General features: G+C 39.8%; 1 protein-coding gene across 6 annotated transcripts in view; it reads right to left on the bottom strand.

Moving 5' to 3' along the window:
- R3HDM1 (R3H domain containing 1) overlaps positions 1–21,677 on the bottom strand; it is a 106,128-nt gene that overhangs the window by 26,355 nt on the left and 58,096 nt on the right. For 5 of the 6 annotated variants that reach the window (XM_084809351.1, XM_084809341.1, XM_084809322.1 and 2 more), the window contains 9 exons: positions 17,928–18,006; positions 15,033–15,092; positions 14,807–14,947; positions 11,523–11,631; positions 11,341–11,436; positions 9,227–9,264; positions 9,090–9,140; positions 8,744–8,970; positions 1,930–2,087 (listed from right to left, as the gene is read on the bottom strand). In XM_084809351.1, coding sequence (XP_084665477.1) covers positions 1,930–2,087; positions 8,744–8,970; positions 9,090–9,140; positions 9,227–9,264; positions 11,341–11,436; positions 11,523–11,631; positions 14,807–14,947; positions 15,033–15,092; positions 17,928–18,006 — 959 coding nt within the window. Of the gene's footprint in view, positions 1–1,062; positions 1,165–1,929; positions 2,088–2,986; positions 3,242–8,743; positions 8,971–9,089; positions 9,141–9,226; positions 9,265–11,340; positions 11,437–11,522; positions 11,632–14,806; positions 14,948–15,032; positions 15,093–17,927; positions 18,007–21,677 lie in introns of all 6 variants that reach the window. The other variant, XM_084809361.1, reaches the window with a different exon arrangement.

Raw genomic sequence — 21,677 nt, 5'->3', positions numbered from 1 at the left:
ACTCTCACCACATGCAGCACTGAAAAGCTGTCATCTCCAATCAGCAGAGATTGGAGATAATAGCCTTTCTGTGTTGTGGGATGACAAAGGGGCTTCCTTTGTCACCACACAGCAAGGAAAGGCAGTGAACTGCCTATAGAGGAAGGGATTGCTCTCTCTTTCCATGGACAGTTTGCAATTGCTGCCTTTTTGTACCGTGGGATGAAAAAGCATTGCGCAGCACAGAAAGACACTGGAACAACATTGCTTCTCAAGAAATTTGCTGCCTTTCTCACCATGCACAGCACTGCAAAGCTGTTGTGTCAGATCAGACGAGCTGGTTAGGGCAGTGTCTGCGAAAGAGGCTGGCAGATTGGATGAGGAGGCTCTGTAGGAGGCTCCCTATACCTGGCATATAGCCATCGTGACTGGTAGCCATTGATACTCTCATCCTCTACGAATTTGTATAATCCCATTTTAAAAGCCATCTGTTAAAAGCTATACTTGCCCACCTGACATTTTGTTCTGACCCAACTGAAGAAACTGCAGTGGAGGACATGGATGCGAGAAGAACCTTACCGTGAGACAGGGGGTTCAATGTCTATATGTCTGAGGAATACAGTTAAGCTGCAAAGTTCAAAAATCACCCCCCTGACAAACTTTGGCACCCATCAAACATTAAAGCACAGCTGACAGCTTTTTACTGTAATGGGGGATTTGATAAGAAAGAACACCGCAGGGGGTTAGGCAAAGAAACAGCAAGGGAAAAGGAGGAAGGGTATCAAATATATATATTTATATATTCAAGGGGAATAATGAATACTGACTGGCAAAAACACTCTTAACCAAGAAGGCAATTCTTTTGGAACTGACAGCTTATTTTAACTTTCAGGTACACTTTCCATGAGATTAGGTTAGAATTACTTTTTCTCCATGATTCTCTTTTGTGCTCTTGCCAATGTTGATCTATCTGTGGATACTGTAGCCAGTCAATATTTATATTGAGCATGCATATCCCACACATACAGCTAATCTAGTCAAGATTCTGTCATGCATAGAAGAGATGAGTAGAAGATAATATACCACAGTATATTGCTGGGTAGATGAGACTGGCAGGAGCGGGGGTGGATAAGTGACTGTGGAGAATTGAACAGGCTGTGAAGAAGGCTGAAGAGGTCGGATAGGCTGAAGAAGTAACAGTTGAACACACACAGTTAACAACAGAGTAAGAAGAAATGAAAGTGGGAATATTTCTTTTGTGTAAAATTATCCTTTTTTAAAAGAAGAGAGAGAACATCCTCAATACTAATTGTGCAACTAAATTTAAGTTTAAAACACAAGACTCAGATTACCTACAGTAAACCTAATAATGAATATTCCTCCATCTATCGAGAGTCGTGATCAGCTTTGTAACTTTAACATCACTCAGCATAAGCAAGGTGACAAATTTGTAATATCCTTAACATTTAAAAGCCAAATATAGGCAAGCACAGAAAAGACATACACAATTATGACAGGTTACTGCTTTACGAAAACGTGGCTTCCTTGATCAAAATTTGTCTCACAATTCATAGACTTGGTTCACACATAACGACAACCCAGAGTACAGGTTGAATGTGGGTTGTCATTCCATGTGAACCCTGCACTATGGTTTACCTATGGGTTGTTAACCATGAACAACCCAGCGTTCACCACAACCCAACAAAAAATCATGGGTTCTCTTCCTGGATTGTTTGTGGTTAACAAACAATAGTGCATTCGCATAACAACAACCCACAATTCAACAACAACCCATACTCTTTCCATACTCTGGGTTGTCATTACATGCAAACCAGGCCATAAACAATAGGCAAATGTCATACTTTCATGTATTTCGACAACAGTCTGCTATTTTCTTCTCATCAGTTGGCGAGAACGCTCAGACGAGCACTGCATATTTGATATGTGCACCTGTGTTAGGATGTGATTGGTTGCTGGCTGTTGCTGAGGTGGTATGGGAGGAGGAGGTGGCTGCTGAGGAGGTCCAGGCACTTGGTTTCTAACAGGTTGCTGAGACATAGGAGGATTATACACAACTGGAGTGCCATCTGGATTAATGAACGGCTGACCTAGAGGGCCAGGGATGAAAAATACAAATTATGTAGCAAAACGCAAATTACTAGCAGAACATAAGTTTGCTTTAGATCACTGTCTACTTTCAAAAGCCAATATTATATTATAGATTACATTTCAAGAGAATCAGAGTTTAATAGCTGATGTTAAAATAGGTATAAGAGTTCAACTCATTATTTCAACTTTTTGGTTTTTTGCACAATTGTGGGAATATCAAGTAGAAAAGTGAAGGCTTCCAAGGGGGTCTCCCATTCAGGGAATGCTCAGGGCCAGACTCTGCTTAGCTTTAGCAGTTGAACCACATCTTATGCCTTCAGACCACTCTCAACAGAAGATGGTCCAATAAACAATCAGAATATCTATCTTCTATCTATGAGCCAATCTGGGCATTGCAAAAAAATAAAATAAAATATCATTTGGGGTTGGATCCAGATCTAGTCATAATTAGAGTAAACCCACTGAAATCAATGGGACTTGAGTCAGTCATGACTAATTTAAATCCCACTGATTTCAATGGGTCTCCTACAAGTATGATTCAATCTGGATCCAACCCTTGAATGGTAAGCCAATTGCAGCCACTACACTTGCCAATGCTACTAATGTGCTACTTAGACACTGTATGAACAAGGGCTCTCCATAAGGCAGTGAAACATCATCTATACACACATCTTCACTATTCCACATCACTTCAACATCATTGTGCATCAGTACAATTGTATAAAGTCCTGAGGAGGCTTTAAAATACATGTTGCTGAAAAATTAAGAAAAGAACTGGGGAGGGGAGTGGGGGGAGAAAGAAGAAAGATCACTGTGATGTCAATACATTTCACACATTATTGCAAAGTTATTAATACGAAAAAGAGAGAGAGACAGACATCCACAACTGGATACCAACCTGTTTGAGGGTTGATCAGAATACTTCCAGGTGGGATGCCTGCCGCTTCCAAGGGAAGCAAAAAGAAGCTACTGCTAGAAGGCGCCACTTGCCCACTTATGCCACCGTCAAAGGAAAGAGAACTACTAGTGCTGACAGTTGGATAGACGGCAGATGTGCCATGAGAAGGCTGGTTGGGAGCTGTGACTGGAAGAGGCTGCTGGGTGTGAGAAAGAGAACCCGTGGATGACCCTACACTACTAGAAGACTCTGAACCTAGGAAAGGAGTAACGAGAAATGGGTTTTACCTAGAGACAGAACAATATCATGCACATTTAAAATATGCAAGTTGTTATTAAAGGCTTACCCTTTTATTGCAAAGCCTGAACTACAGTAGCTTCCCTCTCCCATCCCCAATGCAGCTTCTCCCACTTAGAACTGCATCTACTACAAGTGCCACAATGTGACAATGAGTTTATCTTAACCTGCCCTGAACCTTGCACAGACTTCTGCCCTCATGCGATGCAGATATGAGAATGAAGCAGAATGGCAACACAAAACATCCTATTTTTTCATAAATCACAAGAAGAACTAGACAAAGGAAAGCAGGCTGTGAAATCTGAGGCAAGCAAAGTGTGAAGAAGCAATGTTCAAAGAACGTCCCCATTTATAAAATGCCCCAAAGACCCCGAAATACATATCCTATGAGGAGTTTACCTACAGAATCCTCACACAATAGCGTTGGCAACACAAAGCTAATCATAATGGGCATGATCAAGCCAAAGTTAAGCCACATTAATTTAAATGGGAATATTAACAATATGCTTAACTTGTTCCCAGAATGGGACTTAAAGAAGGCTAACTTTGGTTTGAATAATTCATTTTTTAAAATAAAGGCACACATAACTCAACAACTTCTATATATTTTAGATGATAATACATATCTGCGATGAAGTTATATCTTTAATTTTAAATTGCTCAGTTGAAGCAATATTTGGGTTATTTTTAAGCAATTGTTCTTTTCTGAGAAAAAGTTCTCACTTGGATTGCATTTTTCATCTTCATACAGCAGATCAAATAGCAGGCACTAATTTTGTTTTTCAGTTGTAGCTGAATCAGTTAACTACAAGTGCATCTTGCAACATGATGTAGCATTGATTAAGCTGTGGAAAGAACTTGTGTTAGCTTTTATAGAACTCTGATCAAATAGCACTTTATAGCCACTTGCTATAAAACAATTTGATTATTTGTTTACAAATGGTAGAATATTCAAGATTATGTGAAGTCGTATTTTGATCAGCATCAGCATAATTAAGGCGAAAATTCAGGTGCAATTTTTAAGTTGCACCTTTTTAAAGTTGCTCTGTGAAATTTGCACAGTAACAGTACTGGACAGTTCGAACTTAACAATTTCAGTCTAACAAATCATGCTTTATGATTGCCTTCCTTGACCAGGTGTTCTTCAGATGTGTCGGACTACACACCCCATTACTGCCAGCCACTTCTAGGGTTTGTTAAATCAGTATTTCCCATTGCATGTGAACTGAGAAACAGAGTAATGTTTGACTTCAAACCAGAATCAGATCCTGGTTTTATACCCTAGTTATAGTTAGATCAACCCACAGTTTCCCATTACATCCTGTAACAGAATCCTTCGTCTATCCAAAATATAGATATGGCTTTTTCAGCCATAATCCCAAAAGCACACCACCACATAAACCCTGTACTTTCCACTGTATTTTCCCTAAATCCACAAGGAGTGGATGACATGAAAAACACAGCCTATTTCTCACCTCCAAGTAGTAATTATTTTTGTTTCATTTAATTTTTCAAAGTAACGGTGAACAGTAACAAATTTATGTACAACACCTGTGAGTCAACAGTCTCACTTAACAGTCTTTCTGATCACTCAGGATCTCTATTCGGAACAAACAAGATAATTTGATAATGTTATTACTCATCATCTTAGGGCGCAATCCTATGCATGTTTAGACAGAAGGAAGACTTACAACTCCCAGCATTCCCCAGCCAGCCATGCTGGCTGGGGAATGCTGGGAGTTGTAGGACTTCCTTCTGTGTAAACATGCATAGGATTGTGCCCTTAATAGATCATGCCACAGAGTTCTGTAGGAGCTTGTTGTGTATTCTCAGTATTCACAAATTCAATAAATGGATACCATATTCCGTAAAAAATGTCAATTTCTACTTGGCCTCTTTGTACCTGAAGATGTTTAGCGAGTTTCTCCATTAGTGCAAGGTCTCAAATGTTCTGTTTCCAAATGGCACCTGAGAATATTTTCTCTTCTGTTTTGGGACATATAAGTCCCTTTCCCTCTTGCTGTTTCCTTGCTCTGCCTAATACTAATGAGTTATTAGTAAGAAGAGACAACTCAGGTCTTCTATTTTGTTTAAGATGTTGCAGGTTTGAATTTTCCATGTATTTAGACTAAGGTATTAAAACATGGATGATGGTTGCGCTCTCCTCGAGTAAGTGGTTTAACAAACCTTGGAAGTCTTGCATTATAGTGCATGAGAGTAGGGTGAAAGGGGGGGAATGAGGGAACACACTGGCCCGATGTTCACTCTTCATTTACTGGCCCTTTGGGTATGCTGTATATGAAATCTACTGTCTAAACTCTTAATATTTTTGTTTTGGTGCAACAGATCTATGTAGGGGTGGCCCACTGGCCTATTTCTTATTGCCTGCTGGTATCTGGGAGACTTGCAAAGAATGGTAGACTAGATAGTCCTTGATCTGATCCAGAAATGGACTTCTTATATTCTTCAACAAGAATATATGTATACTTTGGACCACTTAACATACATTACTTCTGTCTTCACTGTGAAGAGTTTCTGAGTATGGACTCTTGCTTCATAAATTTAACGTACAATGATAGGCCACTGGGCTTCTAGCAAAAACAAGCTGTCAGCGTAAAATCCACCCAAGACTCAAGTCAGTCCTCTCCTGATGTGGAGGGCAACATTTCTCAGCTAAGATAGGATCTTCTAGAAGTATTTTTTTCCAATATACAGTTATGCGCTCAATAGGAAATACTTTACACAATAGATTTAGAAGTTTTATTTTATACTTGTGAATGCTAACTTGTGAATGGATGGCCAAGAGGAAGAAAATGAGTATGAAGAAAAAATCAGCATGGCTGGCTGGGGAATGCTGGGAGTTGTAAGTCTTCCTTCTGTCTAAGCATGCATAGGATTGCGCCCTTAATAGACCATGCCACAGAGTTCTGTAGGAGCTTGTTGTGTATTCTTCTCAGTATTCACAAATTCAATAAATGGATACCATATTCCGTAAAAAATGTCAATTTCTACTTGGCCTCTTTGTACCTGAAGATGTTTAGTGAGTTTCTCCATTAGTGCAAGGTCTCAAATGTTCTGTTTCCAAATGGCACCTGGTTCAGGAAGCCAATAGTTCGGGAATGCTAGAAGTCCTAGGGATCTACAGATTTTGTTAAAACCAGGAGGCTAAATTAAAAAAAAACTAAGGAAATTGACTTTAAAGATTGGGGCTTTTTATTCAGAGGAGGAGCTAATTGTAGATTTAAGACCATTTATACCCCCAGGAGCAAAAAAATCGATTACTCCCTAGCTCAGCGAAGAATACAGCTCCCAGATAAATTTCACAAGCCAGGAAGGGAAAAGTTCCAGCTCTCAGCTGGGTCACTATCCCAAGTATCCCTTCTGCATCCATAAGAAGTTTTATTTTAACATTGGCTCATATTAGAAGGGCTGAGCCTCTCAAATCTCATGTTTTGTCAGATAAAATTAACCCTTAAAATCATGCCTAATTAAAAATTATACCTAGCAAAACAAAAACTTGATACAGCACCAGAAGATAATTGCCTTCATGGGGAGATAACCATAAGAAATAAGGAGCTGCTTTTATGGAGTTGGACGATAATTCATGTAGCCCAGTACTGTCTACTCTGACTGGAAGCAGCTTTCCTGAGTTTTGGATCAGCCCTGCAAACTTTTAACTGAGATACCAAGAACTGGATCTGGGGCTTTATACATGAAAAGCATGTGCCCTTCCCACTGAGCTATGAACCCACATACTTGCTAAACTGTTTAACTCCTAGAAAGTTCTGTTGGACGCTGCTTTTCAGGGGATATGACCCCAGAGGGTGGGGGGGGGGGTTTCTAGACTGCTCCTACATCAACATGTTATATTTTCTTAAAGAAACATGCCATATGTGTCATTAGAACATCAAACAAGTACCATGTATCTTTCTTGGATTTTTCTCAAAAATATTTGCCCAGACAACCTAGGATACTACCATTAATAGTAGAGGAGATCTGGCTACAAACAGGTGGCTAATGGGCAGAGGATGGTGCTAGATATGGGCACAGGCGCCCAGGCCTCAAATTCCTGCTTAAGTATGAAACACACTGGACCACAATAATAAGGTCACAATTGTCTCAACCTGCTTATTATCTGTTTGAAGATAGACAAGATATGAAGTTGTACAGCACTTTGTATACGTCAAACCCAATACACATGCCACCTCCTTGCACACCAAGTCCAGTTATCATCTGAAAATAACATGTAGCTGTCCTATAGACTAAGGAACATTCAATCAACCTTAAGGAACTGGCTTCAGTAGTCATCCAAAAAATTACTCACCCTGTTTGCACGTCACAACAGCAAATAGTGGGTTAATTGCCAATTTACTTGAACTATGATTTGTTGCGGCACATGCACCTGCCATTCTGAATATGTAACCTCCAATTGGAGGTTGTTCCATGACATCTGAACCTGGACAGTATAGGTTAATCATGGGTTAAGCAACCCAAAATTAACCTAACAACTAACTGTAGGTTAACTTTGGGTTGTTTAACCCGAGAGTAACCCATAGTGTCCAGGTATGGACATCATGGTGCAACCTCTGATTGGAAGTTGCATATTTAAAGAGATGTGGCACTTGACCCGGCAAATCATGGGTTAATTAATTAACCCACAATTTGCTGCCATCACATGCGAACTGGGTCAGTACGTCTAGGAACCCGCAATATTATTTTATAAAACTCTTCAATGTAACTATGCCAAGGATGCCTGCTGTGATGTTACAATAGCAAATAACATAGTAGAATCTTCAATTCCTTGACTGGCAAGCATGAGGCAGGCACTATATATACTGTATGTCAGGCCTACATTTGTGTATAATTAGCAGTTCTATCTCATCTTCTGATACTGGGCTGATTCCGTTCAGTGATATCCCATCAGGACCAGCTGGGCTGACGCCAGTCCAGACACCTTGCCTAATCAGGCTGTTCTCAACATGTACAAGACCATCGATCTTGAAGTCATGGTCTAATCCAGTAACCAAAGTTTTATTTGCCAATGATTCAAATACTTATCAGTGACAAACTGGGGTAACCATTGCCCTTTACTCCAGCTGCATTAAACAGTAGGCCTTGCTGTTTTTTCTTGAAAATGCAAATGTATCAACTAAAGCAGGGGTGGGGAACACGTGGCCCTCCAGATATTGGTGGAACACAACTCCCATCAACCCTAGTCAGCATAGCCAATGGTGAGGGATGACCGGAGTTGCAGTCCATCAACATGGGGAGGGCCACACACACTCTGTCCCTGCACTAAAGACTTGCCTTATAGTGAACTGTTATTACAAGCAAGCCGAAAATCCCATCTAAAAAAAAAAAAAATCACTGAAACTGGGGGATAGCTTTTGCAACAGGGATACCTATTTTCTGCTTGTGTATTTGACATGTATACATTAGCAGTTTGTTTTTCAGTCATACCTGTCTTAGACAGCCGGCCAGTGCTTTTGCTGCTTCCAGTGCTATCACCTCTCATCAGAACAGAGATCCCGCTGAAGCTGCTGGCTTTGGTCACAGCTGGCTTCAAATTGCGAAGGGAGCTGTCAGAGTCAGTGCTGCTCCATGGACGGGGTTCGGAATACTTTAGCTCATTGTCTGTACTGCTTTGAAGGCTATTGGCTGACCTCCCTGAAGCATCCTTATTGACCCTGAAATTCACACATTGAAACTTTTAAAATACAAGGGCTGTTTGCAAACATCAAGGAAAAAGTAAAAGTGAAATATATGCAGAATGCTTTGGGGATTTAAAAACCAATTTATTCAATACCTAAATATCTGCCGCCTTTGCTGGGTACTATTGGCTTCTTCCTCTTGGATTCTGTAGGCATGTTCAATAAAATAGTAGCTTAATATTTTATTAGAAAAAAGCAAATAAGAACTCGTTTAAGTATCATTTTCTCTTACCTTTTGTCAATAATGTAATTCTCTTGGGAGCACAGCGACTGGGGAAGGAACATTGTAGAATAATTTTAAAAAATGTTAACCATTTGTATTATAAATCTAAATTCAGATAGTGAAGGAAATGCAGAAACACACACACACACGAATATCCTCTGGCCAGCTGTAATGAACAGGAAACACTATGCAATGATTGTTCACATGTTAATGATAAGATTATAGAAATCCATGTATCAGAGTCAGCATGAAACGTTTGAGTAAATATTTAATGGCGGGAGCAATCCTATGGGGATAGTTGTCTGCCTCCAACTCAGAGGCGACCGCCTATCCAGTGCACAGCGGGAGAAACGTGGAAACAATCATCTCCTCCGTGCTCCAGCCGCCCTGCATTTGTGGCTAGATAGCTGATTTTGGCTGTCTAACTGCAGAACATTGGAGCATAGGGTGGGGAAGCCAGACGACATATAGGAATTGTCATACTGGCACTGATGAACTCCCCACCCCATCCCCAGGAACGCCACTTTTCCCCTGCTCCGTGCTGCTCTTCAGAGCGTGGAATGCGGGGACCATCTGCACCGCCTACACAGTGGTGAGGGAGGGGCTGGGGAGGCAGTTCTCCTGGAACTGACCTTGGAGCGTGGGCTGTCTAGCAGCCATAGGATTGCGCCCTAATATAACAAGAGGGGAGGAAGGAAATGAAACATATCTGCTACTTAGATTGGTTTGCGCATTCATTGCACAATCTTTTCCTTTCACCATTTACAAGGAGCTTCTACAGTTGTGGGTAGACAGGTTGAACAAGCAAAAAAGCAGGCCTCACCATGCTTTTGCAGCTGTAACCCCCATCCCAGGAGAGCTATCTTCCAAAGCAAGCAACACATTGTACAGACAAATATATGTATTATTGTTTATTACCTCTAACTCAGAGTTCCAAGAGGGAATTCAAACAACCTGTTAACCAACTATTCATGTTAATCCACCAAACTGCTGGCTACTATTCTTAAGAGATAATATAATATCAGGTGAATCTGTTTTAAGTTAACATGATATGAAAGACTCAAACGATCATATGATCATCATGTGAATACATGGTAAACCCATTTTGATAACTGTGCGAAGATGTTTGCTTAATGGACACTCTCTCCATAAAGACAAGGCTTCAATCCAAACAACATACAGGTCAGAAGTTGGCTGGAGTTGTCACGAAGGTGATTGAGCACGCATAAGGGTGTATAATTGCACCTACTCGTGGTGGTGAAGGCATTGAAGAAGGCTTATTTTGCTGCTTCTGTCACATCCTCAAGCTGAGCTCTTCCGAGTAGTTCAGGGGTTGCTGTCATCTAACCAGTGAACACAATACTAGAACCCTTGGAGGCCTGCTGTGATGAGTTTGCAAGACACTTGGAGGATAAAATCACCCACCTTCATGCTGAACACCACTTTTGATAGAGTGTCTGTTCCATGACCAACAGAAGGTCACCATGTAATATTTCAATGGTGAGCTTTCTCAGTGGCGGCGCCCTTCATCTAGAAAACCTGTCCCCATGCAGCTCAGGATGCAAAAAATGTGGTATGTTTCAAATGCCTCCTGAAAAGCCACTTGCTCACCCAGGCTTCTCTGGCTTGTAGTTAATTGCAGTTAATCATATTCTGCTCCATCTTACTGCTCCTTGTATTGTTTTCTACTGTTACCGTAATTGGAATTGTTCTTAATAATGTGATTTTTAATATCTTTAATGTGAACCATTTAGGGATATTATATTACGTGTTACATAAGTATTACTAAAAAATAAATAAATTGACCAGAGTTTCAAGATGGAGATGAGCGAGGCTACCATGGCAAAAGGATACAACACAGAGATTGAGAAGGCTACCAAGTGACTTGCTGCTTCACCTGCCATCTTCTTAATGCTCTCTCCATACACTGTTGAGTGTTACTGTTAATAACAGTGCCATAACAGCATTTGTATTATCTTATCCAATATATATCGAAGTTGAGATAACACAAACAGCAGAAATATTTTTTCAAGTATTAGGAACCAAATATACATTCTAGTTTCATGATTGTCTTATATATAGTCAAGGATGCTATGAAAATTCCTTGTAATTTAAATACCTACATCTTGTGCAAATATTCGTTCTCGAGCTCTCTGGTACTCTTCTTCTCGTTCTTCAATAGATTTGCTTCTTCTGTCATCTTTTAATCGTATTCGCATCTAAATTAAATAAGCTGTTAATTGCCAATGTCCACTGTACAGTATAACTGTGTAATCCAAGACAACTATGTACAGTCAGCATTTACCTGGTTGTCATCTTTGTCTAGACTAGAGTTCTCTCTTTTAAGGATGTACCGCTTTTGAAAATCTTCACCTTTTTCATCTCTTATATGTTCACAAAACTTCTGGTCAGGTCTTTAAAAAAGATTGATATTAAATAAATCATATTTAGCATTGTTTATTTCTGGAACTTTAGCTGGATCTTTAAATTTGAGGAACAACCTCCCAGCCCCAACTGACAGGAAACAACTTTGCACATATACTTGGGTACTAGACCACTGCTTCTGTCATATAAAATATATCAGAACACTTTGCAGGACTTCCTTTTCTCTTGACCCATATTTGCACATTCTGAAAAGGGTCTGGGGTAGTCTGGGATCTGTTGTGTCCTTTCATTCATATGTGAATCTGAGTAAGTCCTCTTGGGGAATACAGATATTGAGTAATGCTAAGAGCCAAAAAAGCATTAACTTGCGAATAATGAGAAAATTGGATGTGTGTTACTTGGGGCCCTTCCATTTGCCTCACTCGCTGGTTGTAACAAAGCCAGAACATAGCAACATCCCATTCTGGACTTCTATGAGTAGCTTGGGCTTCCATGAGTAACCTGAGTAACCCAGTGTTTGACCCCTTGCTAACACAAAGCACTACTTTACTAAAAGTTACTACTGAAAGACATAGAAATAGAGAAATATCACAAAATGTGTATATTTTAAAAACAAAGCATAGTATGAGAAAAAACCTGCATTTCAGGGGAAAAATCTTATTTGTTGATGGAATCATAAGGTCCTTGCCCCAAGTAACTTTTGGCACCAAGCAGGTCTAATAATATGAATCCTTTCTAAGGAGCTGAAAGGTAACTATGCATTGTGGTGCATGAAGACACACACGTTCTATGTTTATCTTCCCCTATTTGTTACTCAAGAGACTTGCATAAAAGCAGGATCAGGTTACTTTGTAATTCCTGAACTCCATTATAATTGGGGGGAAAAACAACCTCCCAAACTCTACCTAAGAGTTACTGGCTACCCAAATGTAATTAGCAGGCACTTCAGAGAACCTTTAGACTGTCTTACCTCTTTTCTCTTAAAGGTCCCTGAATTTACTGCCCTGCAATCACCACTCCACTGAGTCGTCCCAGTGTGCACTGGGTTGATGATGTCATTAACAGCACTGATCGGCACTGGAGCGGGGAATCTGCCTATGAGGAAAAGGTAAGTTGGGTTTTATTCAATATGGAGTAGATCTCCAAGGTTTTCTTTCTAAATTCTTATTTTAAATCACTTGAGATATAAAATAAGAACATTGAAAACCTTTAAAAATAATTGACATAGTCTATTGGTTATATGAAATGCCTGCTAATTATTATTGGGGCTTCCAGATACCAGTCTAGATTTTTAAGAATATCAAAAATCCTTTTCATACTGAAGAACTCATCTGTTAATGTAGCACATTCTCCAACTCCCCAAATCTTCACCAATCATGTATCAAAGTTATCTATTTAAAAGTAGGATAGACAACCTCAGGGAAAGGATTTAGCAAGCAAATAAAAATGGTTTTCTATTGCATCTTATAAGCACATCTTAATCTATAATATAGCTTGTCTTTAAACAAAGAGTTTGATGGGTAATTCTTCCATTTTACAGACTGAAAAATGGAAATACTTGCATTGCATCATTTTGAAGCACAAAATATTAATGGCACAAGTGAAATAAAACTATTCCTAGCAGTTAGTAACTACCAGATTCTGCTTTTCTGCAAGATCATGTTTCTTTTCAAACATAACTAAAAACATAGGCCAAACTTTAATTTTTGTGAACCGCCCAGAGAGCTTCGGCTATTGGGCAGTATAGAAATGAAATAAACAAACAAACAAACTTAGGGTATATAACTAAGTGATTATCACTCTACTATGATTCAATAAAATATTTTGTGAATGGAATTGTGTGTGCAGTTGGGAGCATTCTTTGGAGATTTTTCTCCAACAACTCCCTTCCCAAAGAGGTGAGCTATATTTTTTAACCTGAACACTGGCTTGCCTCTTTTGGAGCGGGAGATGCTGCAAAGAACCCCTTAAACATTCACCTGCACTCACAGCTCCCTTACTTATACATGAATTATCTTTGTGGCTCTTAACTTATAACTCTCTGAATGATCCGATTGACTGACATGGCAAGCCTAGGTTAAGTACACCTGTGTCCGGACCACATACAGTGGAAATGTTTCTAGGGGCTTCCTACAAAGGAGCAATGATGCAAGAATCAGCTGCATGTTAAGTGAAATGGCTTCATATGCTGCTAGAGGAAAAGAGAGAGGCAGGCTGCTTTTTCAGATGAAATCGATATATTGGACATGAATTCTAAAGATACCAAGTAGTTTCCTGATTATGCAAAAATGTTGCATGATGACACTTTTCACTTTGGCTGCCGCACTCCATTCCAAATATCATTTAGCATTTCAGCAATTTAAATGCTGTTTTTAAATAGTTATGGGTGGGAAGAAACAACAAAGAGAACAGGCAGTTCTCAAGAAAAAAACTAGTTCTAACCCAATAATTCATTTTAATTATCTTACTAGCATCCTTTGGTGCTAGTACCTTTTGGAAGAAAATGACCCAGTCTGCATGATCAAAACAAGCCACGGTGGTGTAAGCCACAGCATCTTGTTTAAATCGGCAGCATATGCTGGGCGTCATTAACCTAATTTCCCACGCTGGCGTAGCTTGCCATGTCATCCAAACCCAGGCAGCATGGCTTGCTTGAAGGGGAAACAACCCTCAAATAACCCATGGCCCCCTCAAACAAGCCATGCCACCCAAGTTCGGACAACAAAACAAGCCACACCTGGGCAAGTAAGTAGGCTAATGGTGCCCAGCACATGCCGCCCATTTAAACAAGCCATCACAGCTTATTTAAGCCAAAGTGGCTTGTCTGAGCATACGAACTGGCCCAATGACTTCTATTTCCTGGACCCTACATTATTATATTTCAAAAATAATTATTTTCACAAGATGAAGGAGGCGCAGTACTGGGGAGATTTTTAGATAGAGAAATAATGGCAGGGTGTTGTTGTTTTTCTTCCAGAAGCAGAAACGGACCCCTTGTTGGTTATGATTCCCACAGAATTAGTGGTGCCTTTGACCATGGTGAGATGGAAGAATCATAATTTTAGGAATCATTTCTAACCAATGAAGGAAAGAATCTTAAAAAAAAAAAAAAGTTCCTCTACTTTGATCTGTAGGTTAAAACTCTCCATCATCCAGACAACTGGACTGCTTGATTAATGAATCAAAAAGAGAAGCCTAACTTACATTCTTGTATTGCTGGTTTTATTTACTATAACCGACTTCCCACTCTGGTCCACATTGTGCTCCAGTCCAAAGTAAGCAGCCACTCTGTGCAATAACATTCTATGGTAAGAGGTCATGGGGGGAAATTTCTTTCGTGGGATTCTGAAATGAAGCAGCAAGTTTTAGTTTTACATAAAAGTTACTACAGTACATATAAATGTATTTCTTTCAAACCCATAGCACTTACTCGTTATTACCAATGAAATCTAAGATTTCCTGTTCTAATTTCAGCAGCATCATTCTGTCCCTGGAAGCCAAAAATACAGAGGGATAGGTTAAAAAGAGGTAGTCATATAGGAAATGCTAGTACATCTGAAATAGTGAACTTATTAATCAAGTATATTATTCATTATAAAAGGATTTCCCAAACCTCAAGTCTATGAAAATATATTACAACATTAATAAGAGAAGAAAACTGCTAATACTTGGAGATGTCACAGCCTTCCCCTAACCTCAGAAAACATAGCTGGCTTATAGGAATTGCTCCAGCTTGTTCATCTTGCACAGGTTTGGACAGCAACAATAAGGATGCATTTCTCTTGGTTCTGATGACTGCTCAGCCATGAAAGTCAGTGGGTAACCTTGGGCCGGTCAAACACAGCCTAGCCTATTTCACAGAGGTTGCTGTGAAGCAAGAGCGTTCATGAGTTCACCCCATGAACACCACCTTCAGTTCATTTGAGGAAGGGTAGGATGTCAATGTGATCAATGTAAGTAAATAAGCAGAAAGATCCTGCTGTTGCACTCCTCTCATTTTTCTGATGTATTATCATTTTAAGTCATATTAGAAATGGTATATTGCCTTAGGTGCCTCCTGTGGAAAAGTAATTAATACATTTTAGAAAACAGACAAACCCAGTGCTGTGCATTGCCTGTGCAAGCAGGATAAATGTTAAAGCAAATGAGTTTAGTTTATAGTATATTGAATATAGCCTTATAGCGTAAATAGATGTCAGGTTTTCTGATCCCCCTAGCACACATGCTCAGGCATTCTGACACTGGACACCTACATTAGTGAGATTACTTTATTGCAGGAAATCCCATGGAAAAAGCTCAACAGTTACACTCTTCAGAAATCATAAAGCTGATGGTCGGTAACTATAGGCTCTATGTAATTCCAGAACAGTCCAAAACTAAACACTACTACCGTGACTGAGATCCTCATCAACATGATTTCCCCATTGCCATCTCCACAGCTCTGAACACAAGTGAAGGGACTTAGGAGTCCTGGTGTATCTAACCCAGGCAATCCATACATGGGGTTCTAAACCCTGGACAAGGAATGGGAATGATTCCTGGAATGATTCCTCAGGCAATCAAGGGATAATTTCTTGAAAGGCCTAAACAAAACCACACCCATAGTTAGTCCAACTTTGAATCTTTTGTTGATAACTCCAGGCTACATGGTTGAGGTCTATCAAGACTAAGGGAAGGATAAACCCACACATGCAAGGAGTTCCATGCCACTGCTTTGGCACTGGTAACTCCACGGTGCATGAGTCCAGGCAGAGGAAAGTCCAAAAGTCATAGGTCAAACTCAGCCTGCTGGTACACCGAACTGACAACAAACAAAGACACACAATCCACAGCAAACAAGAATTCAGGTCTATGAAAAGCCTCATAGTACTTTTCATGGCAAGTCTTTAGCAATCCAAAGTTCCAATTAAGGGAGAGTCCATGTGCAGAGTGCCTCCAAAAGCCCAGACGATGATGGATCCAAACAGAGAAAGCTTTGGACAACGAAGACGAGATGTTCCTAGAAAAGGCTCTTCGCTTTTGCATCAGCTTAAAAGGGAAGGCGCGACTGTAAGACACCCTCTCCAGATTCCTTGACAGACAAGGACCTTTAGCCTTTCAGCAGAACCCTGTCTGAAAAGGGTGTCACTGCTCAGCCCTCCAGCATTGATGTTTCAACCTGGGCGGCCCTTCTGCAAACCCCACCCCACCTCTGTCTGGTTCTCACGGACAGGTTCCAGCCTCCCTGCCTGCCCAGGCCAGACCAGCAGGTGGACAGGGAGTTGGGTGACTCCTCCTGGCTCTGCTCTGATAACACTGACAGAGATAAACTCACACAGACTCTGACATTCCAGAGGCTGAACAGGCCAAAGCCCTTCCAGGCTACTTCTAATCAAATCCTGATTAACCTAACCTACAAGGCCCACTGCAGTACTGAAGCTGGGCCTTGACAACAGATATTCAATCTTCTTTTTTTATTGCTACCAATTATGAATGTTGTTGTATCAGTTTCTCAGATACATGGCCGGATTAGAATTTAATATTAGATCATGAGCAGCACAGCCATACCACAAAGACTATACTTGAATAATTTTGTTTATGGCAAATGAACTCCCTTGATGAGAGAAAAATAGAGCACATGGTCTGTTCAGCTGAACAAACAAGATTCTTAAATGCTGGCAGGTGCATAGCACAATAAACTGTGTTGAAGTAAGCTAGGCCATGTCTGAAACCCACAAAAGCTGGATTTTGTCCATGAGAAACAATTTATTATTTCACAGTGTCCAAGGAAATGTGTAGCTTGGGCACTGTGAAATAATAAATTGCATCTTAGTACTCATGCAAACATATACAAAGTTCCCTCCTAGGTTTTATGGCAATCCCTCTGCGTTTGTGTTGCAAATTGCAGTTAATGTAAAACGGAAGTGAAAGCTTCTAGACTCTTCTTTATGGCCATACTGGAGGAGGAAAAAAATCACTGCAGCTTGTTCTCACCATGCTAAATTATGATGTAGTGCAAAGTCTGAATGCAGCTACTGTAGCCCATGCTTTCCATCAAGTTAGTCCTCAACTAAAATAGATTCCTGTATATATTCCTGCTATAAGAATTCTTATCCTATACATATTCAGAAAGATATATAAATATATGAATACGAAGAATTAAAACAAGCTTATGAAGAACTAGGCAGGATGCAGAATGTGCAGAATTTTAAGTCTTTAAAGGCTTTACACCAGATGCTGTAGAGAAATATTTGAGGCCGTTATAAGTACAACAAATTAAAATAAATGAGAAAATGTAAACTTAAGATTCGTTTAAGAAACCACCAAAACTTTTTTTTTTTTTTACCTGGGATTGTTTTTCAACGTATTTACTAAAAATTCATGTAGATCTATACCAGTTGAATCTGTATATTCTTGGCTAGAATCTAAAAATAAAAATAGAAATCCATGGTTATGGGGCATTCATTAATTCCTTCAATAAAACCAGACCCCTTATATTTTCAGAGCTTACCACTGTACATATTAATAACTAGAGTTACCAAGTTTGCAAATTTATTTTCACATAGACTTGGATACTAAACTGCTCCTCCACTCAAATAGGGTGTGTGTGTGTGTGTGTGTGTGTGAGATAGAGAGAGAGAGACAGAGATAGATATTTCCACCAACTCCCCCTCCCCCCATATCCCACACTACTGCCAAGGCAAGGGTCCCCCAAAAGTGACAAGCAGGTTTTCTGGGGCAAAGGAAAGGGGCAGTTAAGAAAGTCTTGTTCCATGGGCATAAACTCTAGTCTGTTCATGGAAGGAAAGTTAGGATTCCAGCCACTGTGGTCACTCATTAATTATGAGACTTCAACTAACATCCTGCAATTCAAAAACATCAAAAGTGTCACATTATAAGCCTAACACACACATGCAGTTTGTTTTGTTTATTTATTTGTCTTTCTTTTTAATTCTATGGCACTACAAGTAGACATATGAAGACCCAGAAAAAACTCAGGAACATTTTGGGGGGAAAGCTCCCCCCCTTTCCCCCCCAAGAATCAATTTTGTTCCCCCCCACCAACAGAAAAAAAAATGAACTTCTTTGGATTATAATTTTTTAAAAATTTAAGATGTGTGTGTGTATAATATTGTTACCCAGCCTTTACTCCCCCCAAAATGATCTCTAACAATTATGTAATAAGAAGACTTTTATAGAAGGCTAGAGATGTAAAAGTCTGAAAATAATGAAGCCATGGGGAATTTTTTTTTAATCTTCTCTGTAAGATTCTCAGCATAGTTATTTCTTCCTTTTCTTATTAAAATTATTGATCTAATGTATTTTTTACTGTTAAACATTTAGGAATGCTCAAAGTCATGTTCAATTTCACAACGTGTAAGTACAGTCACCATAACACAATATGGAAGAAAATGTGCATTCTTGACAGTTTGGGTTTTATTCTACAGAGTCCTGTGTTTCTGGACTTGTTCTAGTTAAATGCTGCAGCACTCAGTTAATGTAGTTCTAATCTAAAACCTGCATGTGAAAAAATCATGTAGATTATCCCACCACTGTCACCAGATACAATGGAACAGGGTATGGATTATCCCACCTATGTTTTTTTTTTAATTAACTTTGAAACTTAGGTCTATAGAACTCACTGCCACAGTTTTTAATAAAGTTCTCAATTAGACCACTCTGCTAGGGAATACTGCCTCAGCTACAAAACCATTAACTGCTGCCACCAGAATAAACAGGAACAAGTTTAGGAAGTTCCCTAAACTTCCTCACAAACAGGAATGGATGCACTACACCAGTCTTCCTTTGTCTCCAGTTCTTCCTGCTTCTTCTGGCTACTTGGATGATTTAGATGTCTCAGGGACTACTTGCTGAAGTTCCTTCTGATCAGACATAAAATAGGAACTGAAAATATGTAATGTATATAATTTGGTTTGCTGATAAAATTGTTTGGTATATTAAATGTAAAAGTATATTTTATTCAGACAAGAATTACAAATTATTTTTGTAGTTTACTTTTTAAAGTTTTTAAATACAATGATAATTTTATGAGCAAACCAAGTTATATATAACTTTAGCAACATAAAAAGGAAAGGTTCCTCCTGTGCAAGCACCGAGTCATTACTGACTCCTAGAGGGATGCCGTTTGCGCTGGCGTTTTCATGGCAGACTATAGCGGGGTGGTTTGCCATTGCCTTCTCCAGTCGTGACTACCTTTCCCCCAGCAAGCTGGGTACTCATTTTACCAACCTCGGAAGGATGGTGGGCTGAGTCGACCTGAGCTGGCTACCTGGAACCCAGCTTCCGCTGGGATCGAACTCAGGTTGTGGGGAGAGTTTCGGTTGCAATACTGCCGCCTACCACTCTGCGCCACACAAGGCTGCAACGAAATGACTTGTGGAAAGCTGTCCTAAGGCAACGAAGTTACTTTAGATCTGTAAAGAGCGCTTAAAAAATAAATACTGCTTATTTTTCAATTTTTCCCAATATGTTTTTTTTTCTGAAAACCCCAGGAAAACCACCCCCACGCATAGCTTCAAAATTTCCAAAAATTTGACATCTCTAGTCCTAATATGTTTTGGCAGGGGAAGAAAAAACCTCAATTTCACATATGTGCATATGCTACAGAATTCCCAGATTTTGCAGCCCAGTCTTAAACAGGAACTGCATTAATTAGCCTTGGCCAGTCTAACGGGCATTATATCAGAACATATATAAGCAACAAACTGGAGTAGAACATGCCATTAAAATGATAAGCAGTTGGCCATATTTGTTATGACTTTTTCCCTGTATGAGATTAAACCATCTACCCCATAACTATCAATTCACTGCCCCCTTTCTACTGCTTATTTATATCCTAAAAGCATTTCTGGGAACTTTCCAAATAGCCTGGCCCAAGGCTGATCTTTGACCATGTCCATGGACCCTTCTAAGAACTTGCAAGAGATCAGCTTCTAGAATTTACATTTTGTTTTTTCATCATAAAACCTTACACCCATGTTTACTGTTTTCCGTCGCATCAGACCTCTGTTAACGTCTTGATAGATTTGGTATCTGCTTGTTGTCAAAATGCCATGTACAGTTAAGGACTAAGGCATCTTCTCAACCCAGATCACAGCAACATTCAAGTGTGTTGCTATCCACTCCACTCCACTCTACTGCACATGCACACGCACACACACACATTCATGGGATGGTACAAAGGAACTTAGCCCAGAGAAACTCCTGTCCCTTGGGCTACAATCCTATGCATGCTTACCTGGGAGTAATCCCTACTGTACTCAATGGAATTTACTTCTAAGTAAGCATGCATAGGTTTGTGCTCTACATTTGATGGAGGTCTTTCCTCAGCCTCCAACTTCTGAACGGAAGAATGGGAGAAGAAAAAAATGTTTCCAGTCAGGTCCAGGCACAGTACTCGTCTAGTTCTAGTTCTCTCCCTCTCCACCCTGTTAGAAAGGGTAGAGAGAAAAATGGAACCTGACAGCTAATGGGATCTCAAACTAATAAACTAACAAAAGTTTATCAAGCTAATGGGATCATTAAGGCCCTTGACTATTTGTGAAAACTACTGTGTCACTACTATTATTACTAGAGGCCAAGTCCCGGGCATACATAATTGGCTAATCGAAGTGAAATATGGGATACTACGTGGTTCTAAACTTGCACGGCAATCAGATTTAGATATAGACATTCTGAAGGAGAAATGGAACAAGATCTGGACCTCTGTTCCATATAGATCCGTATCAGCTTTGACAAAGGAAAATGTGCTGAAGGTGACACATAGATGGCATTTATGCCCTGTCCAATTCTCACACTTCTGTAAAAATATATCCACTACTTGCTGGAGGGGGTGAGGTGAAAGAGGATCCCTTAAACATATGTGGCTAGAGTGCCCAATAGTGAAATCCTTTTGGGAACCAGTGATTTCTTTCCTGTCACGAATGATGAATCAGACAATACATTTGCAGTGTGAGCTATTATTACTGACTATATTTTCTGGACAAAATGATCAATTAAGACATAAAGACTTGATTGGATTCCTCCTTGTTGTGGCTAGATCTGAAATTGCTCAACAATGGAAAAATGTAAATGT

This window comes from Heloderma suspectum, chromosome 1 (assembly GCF_057233095.1).
Source record: "Heloderma suspectum isolate Gila_16-S chromosome 1, 16-S_ref, whole genome shotgun sequence".
Lineage (NCBI taxonomy): Eukaryota > Metazoa > Chordata > Lepidosauria > Squamata > Helodermatidae > Heloderma > Heloderma suspectum.
This window is presented reverse-complemented; position numbering and strand designations above follow the sequence as displayed.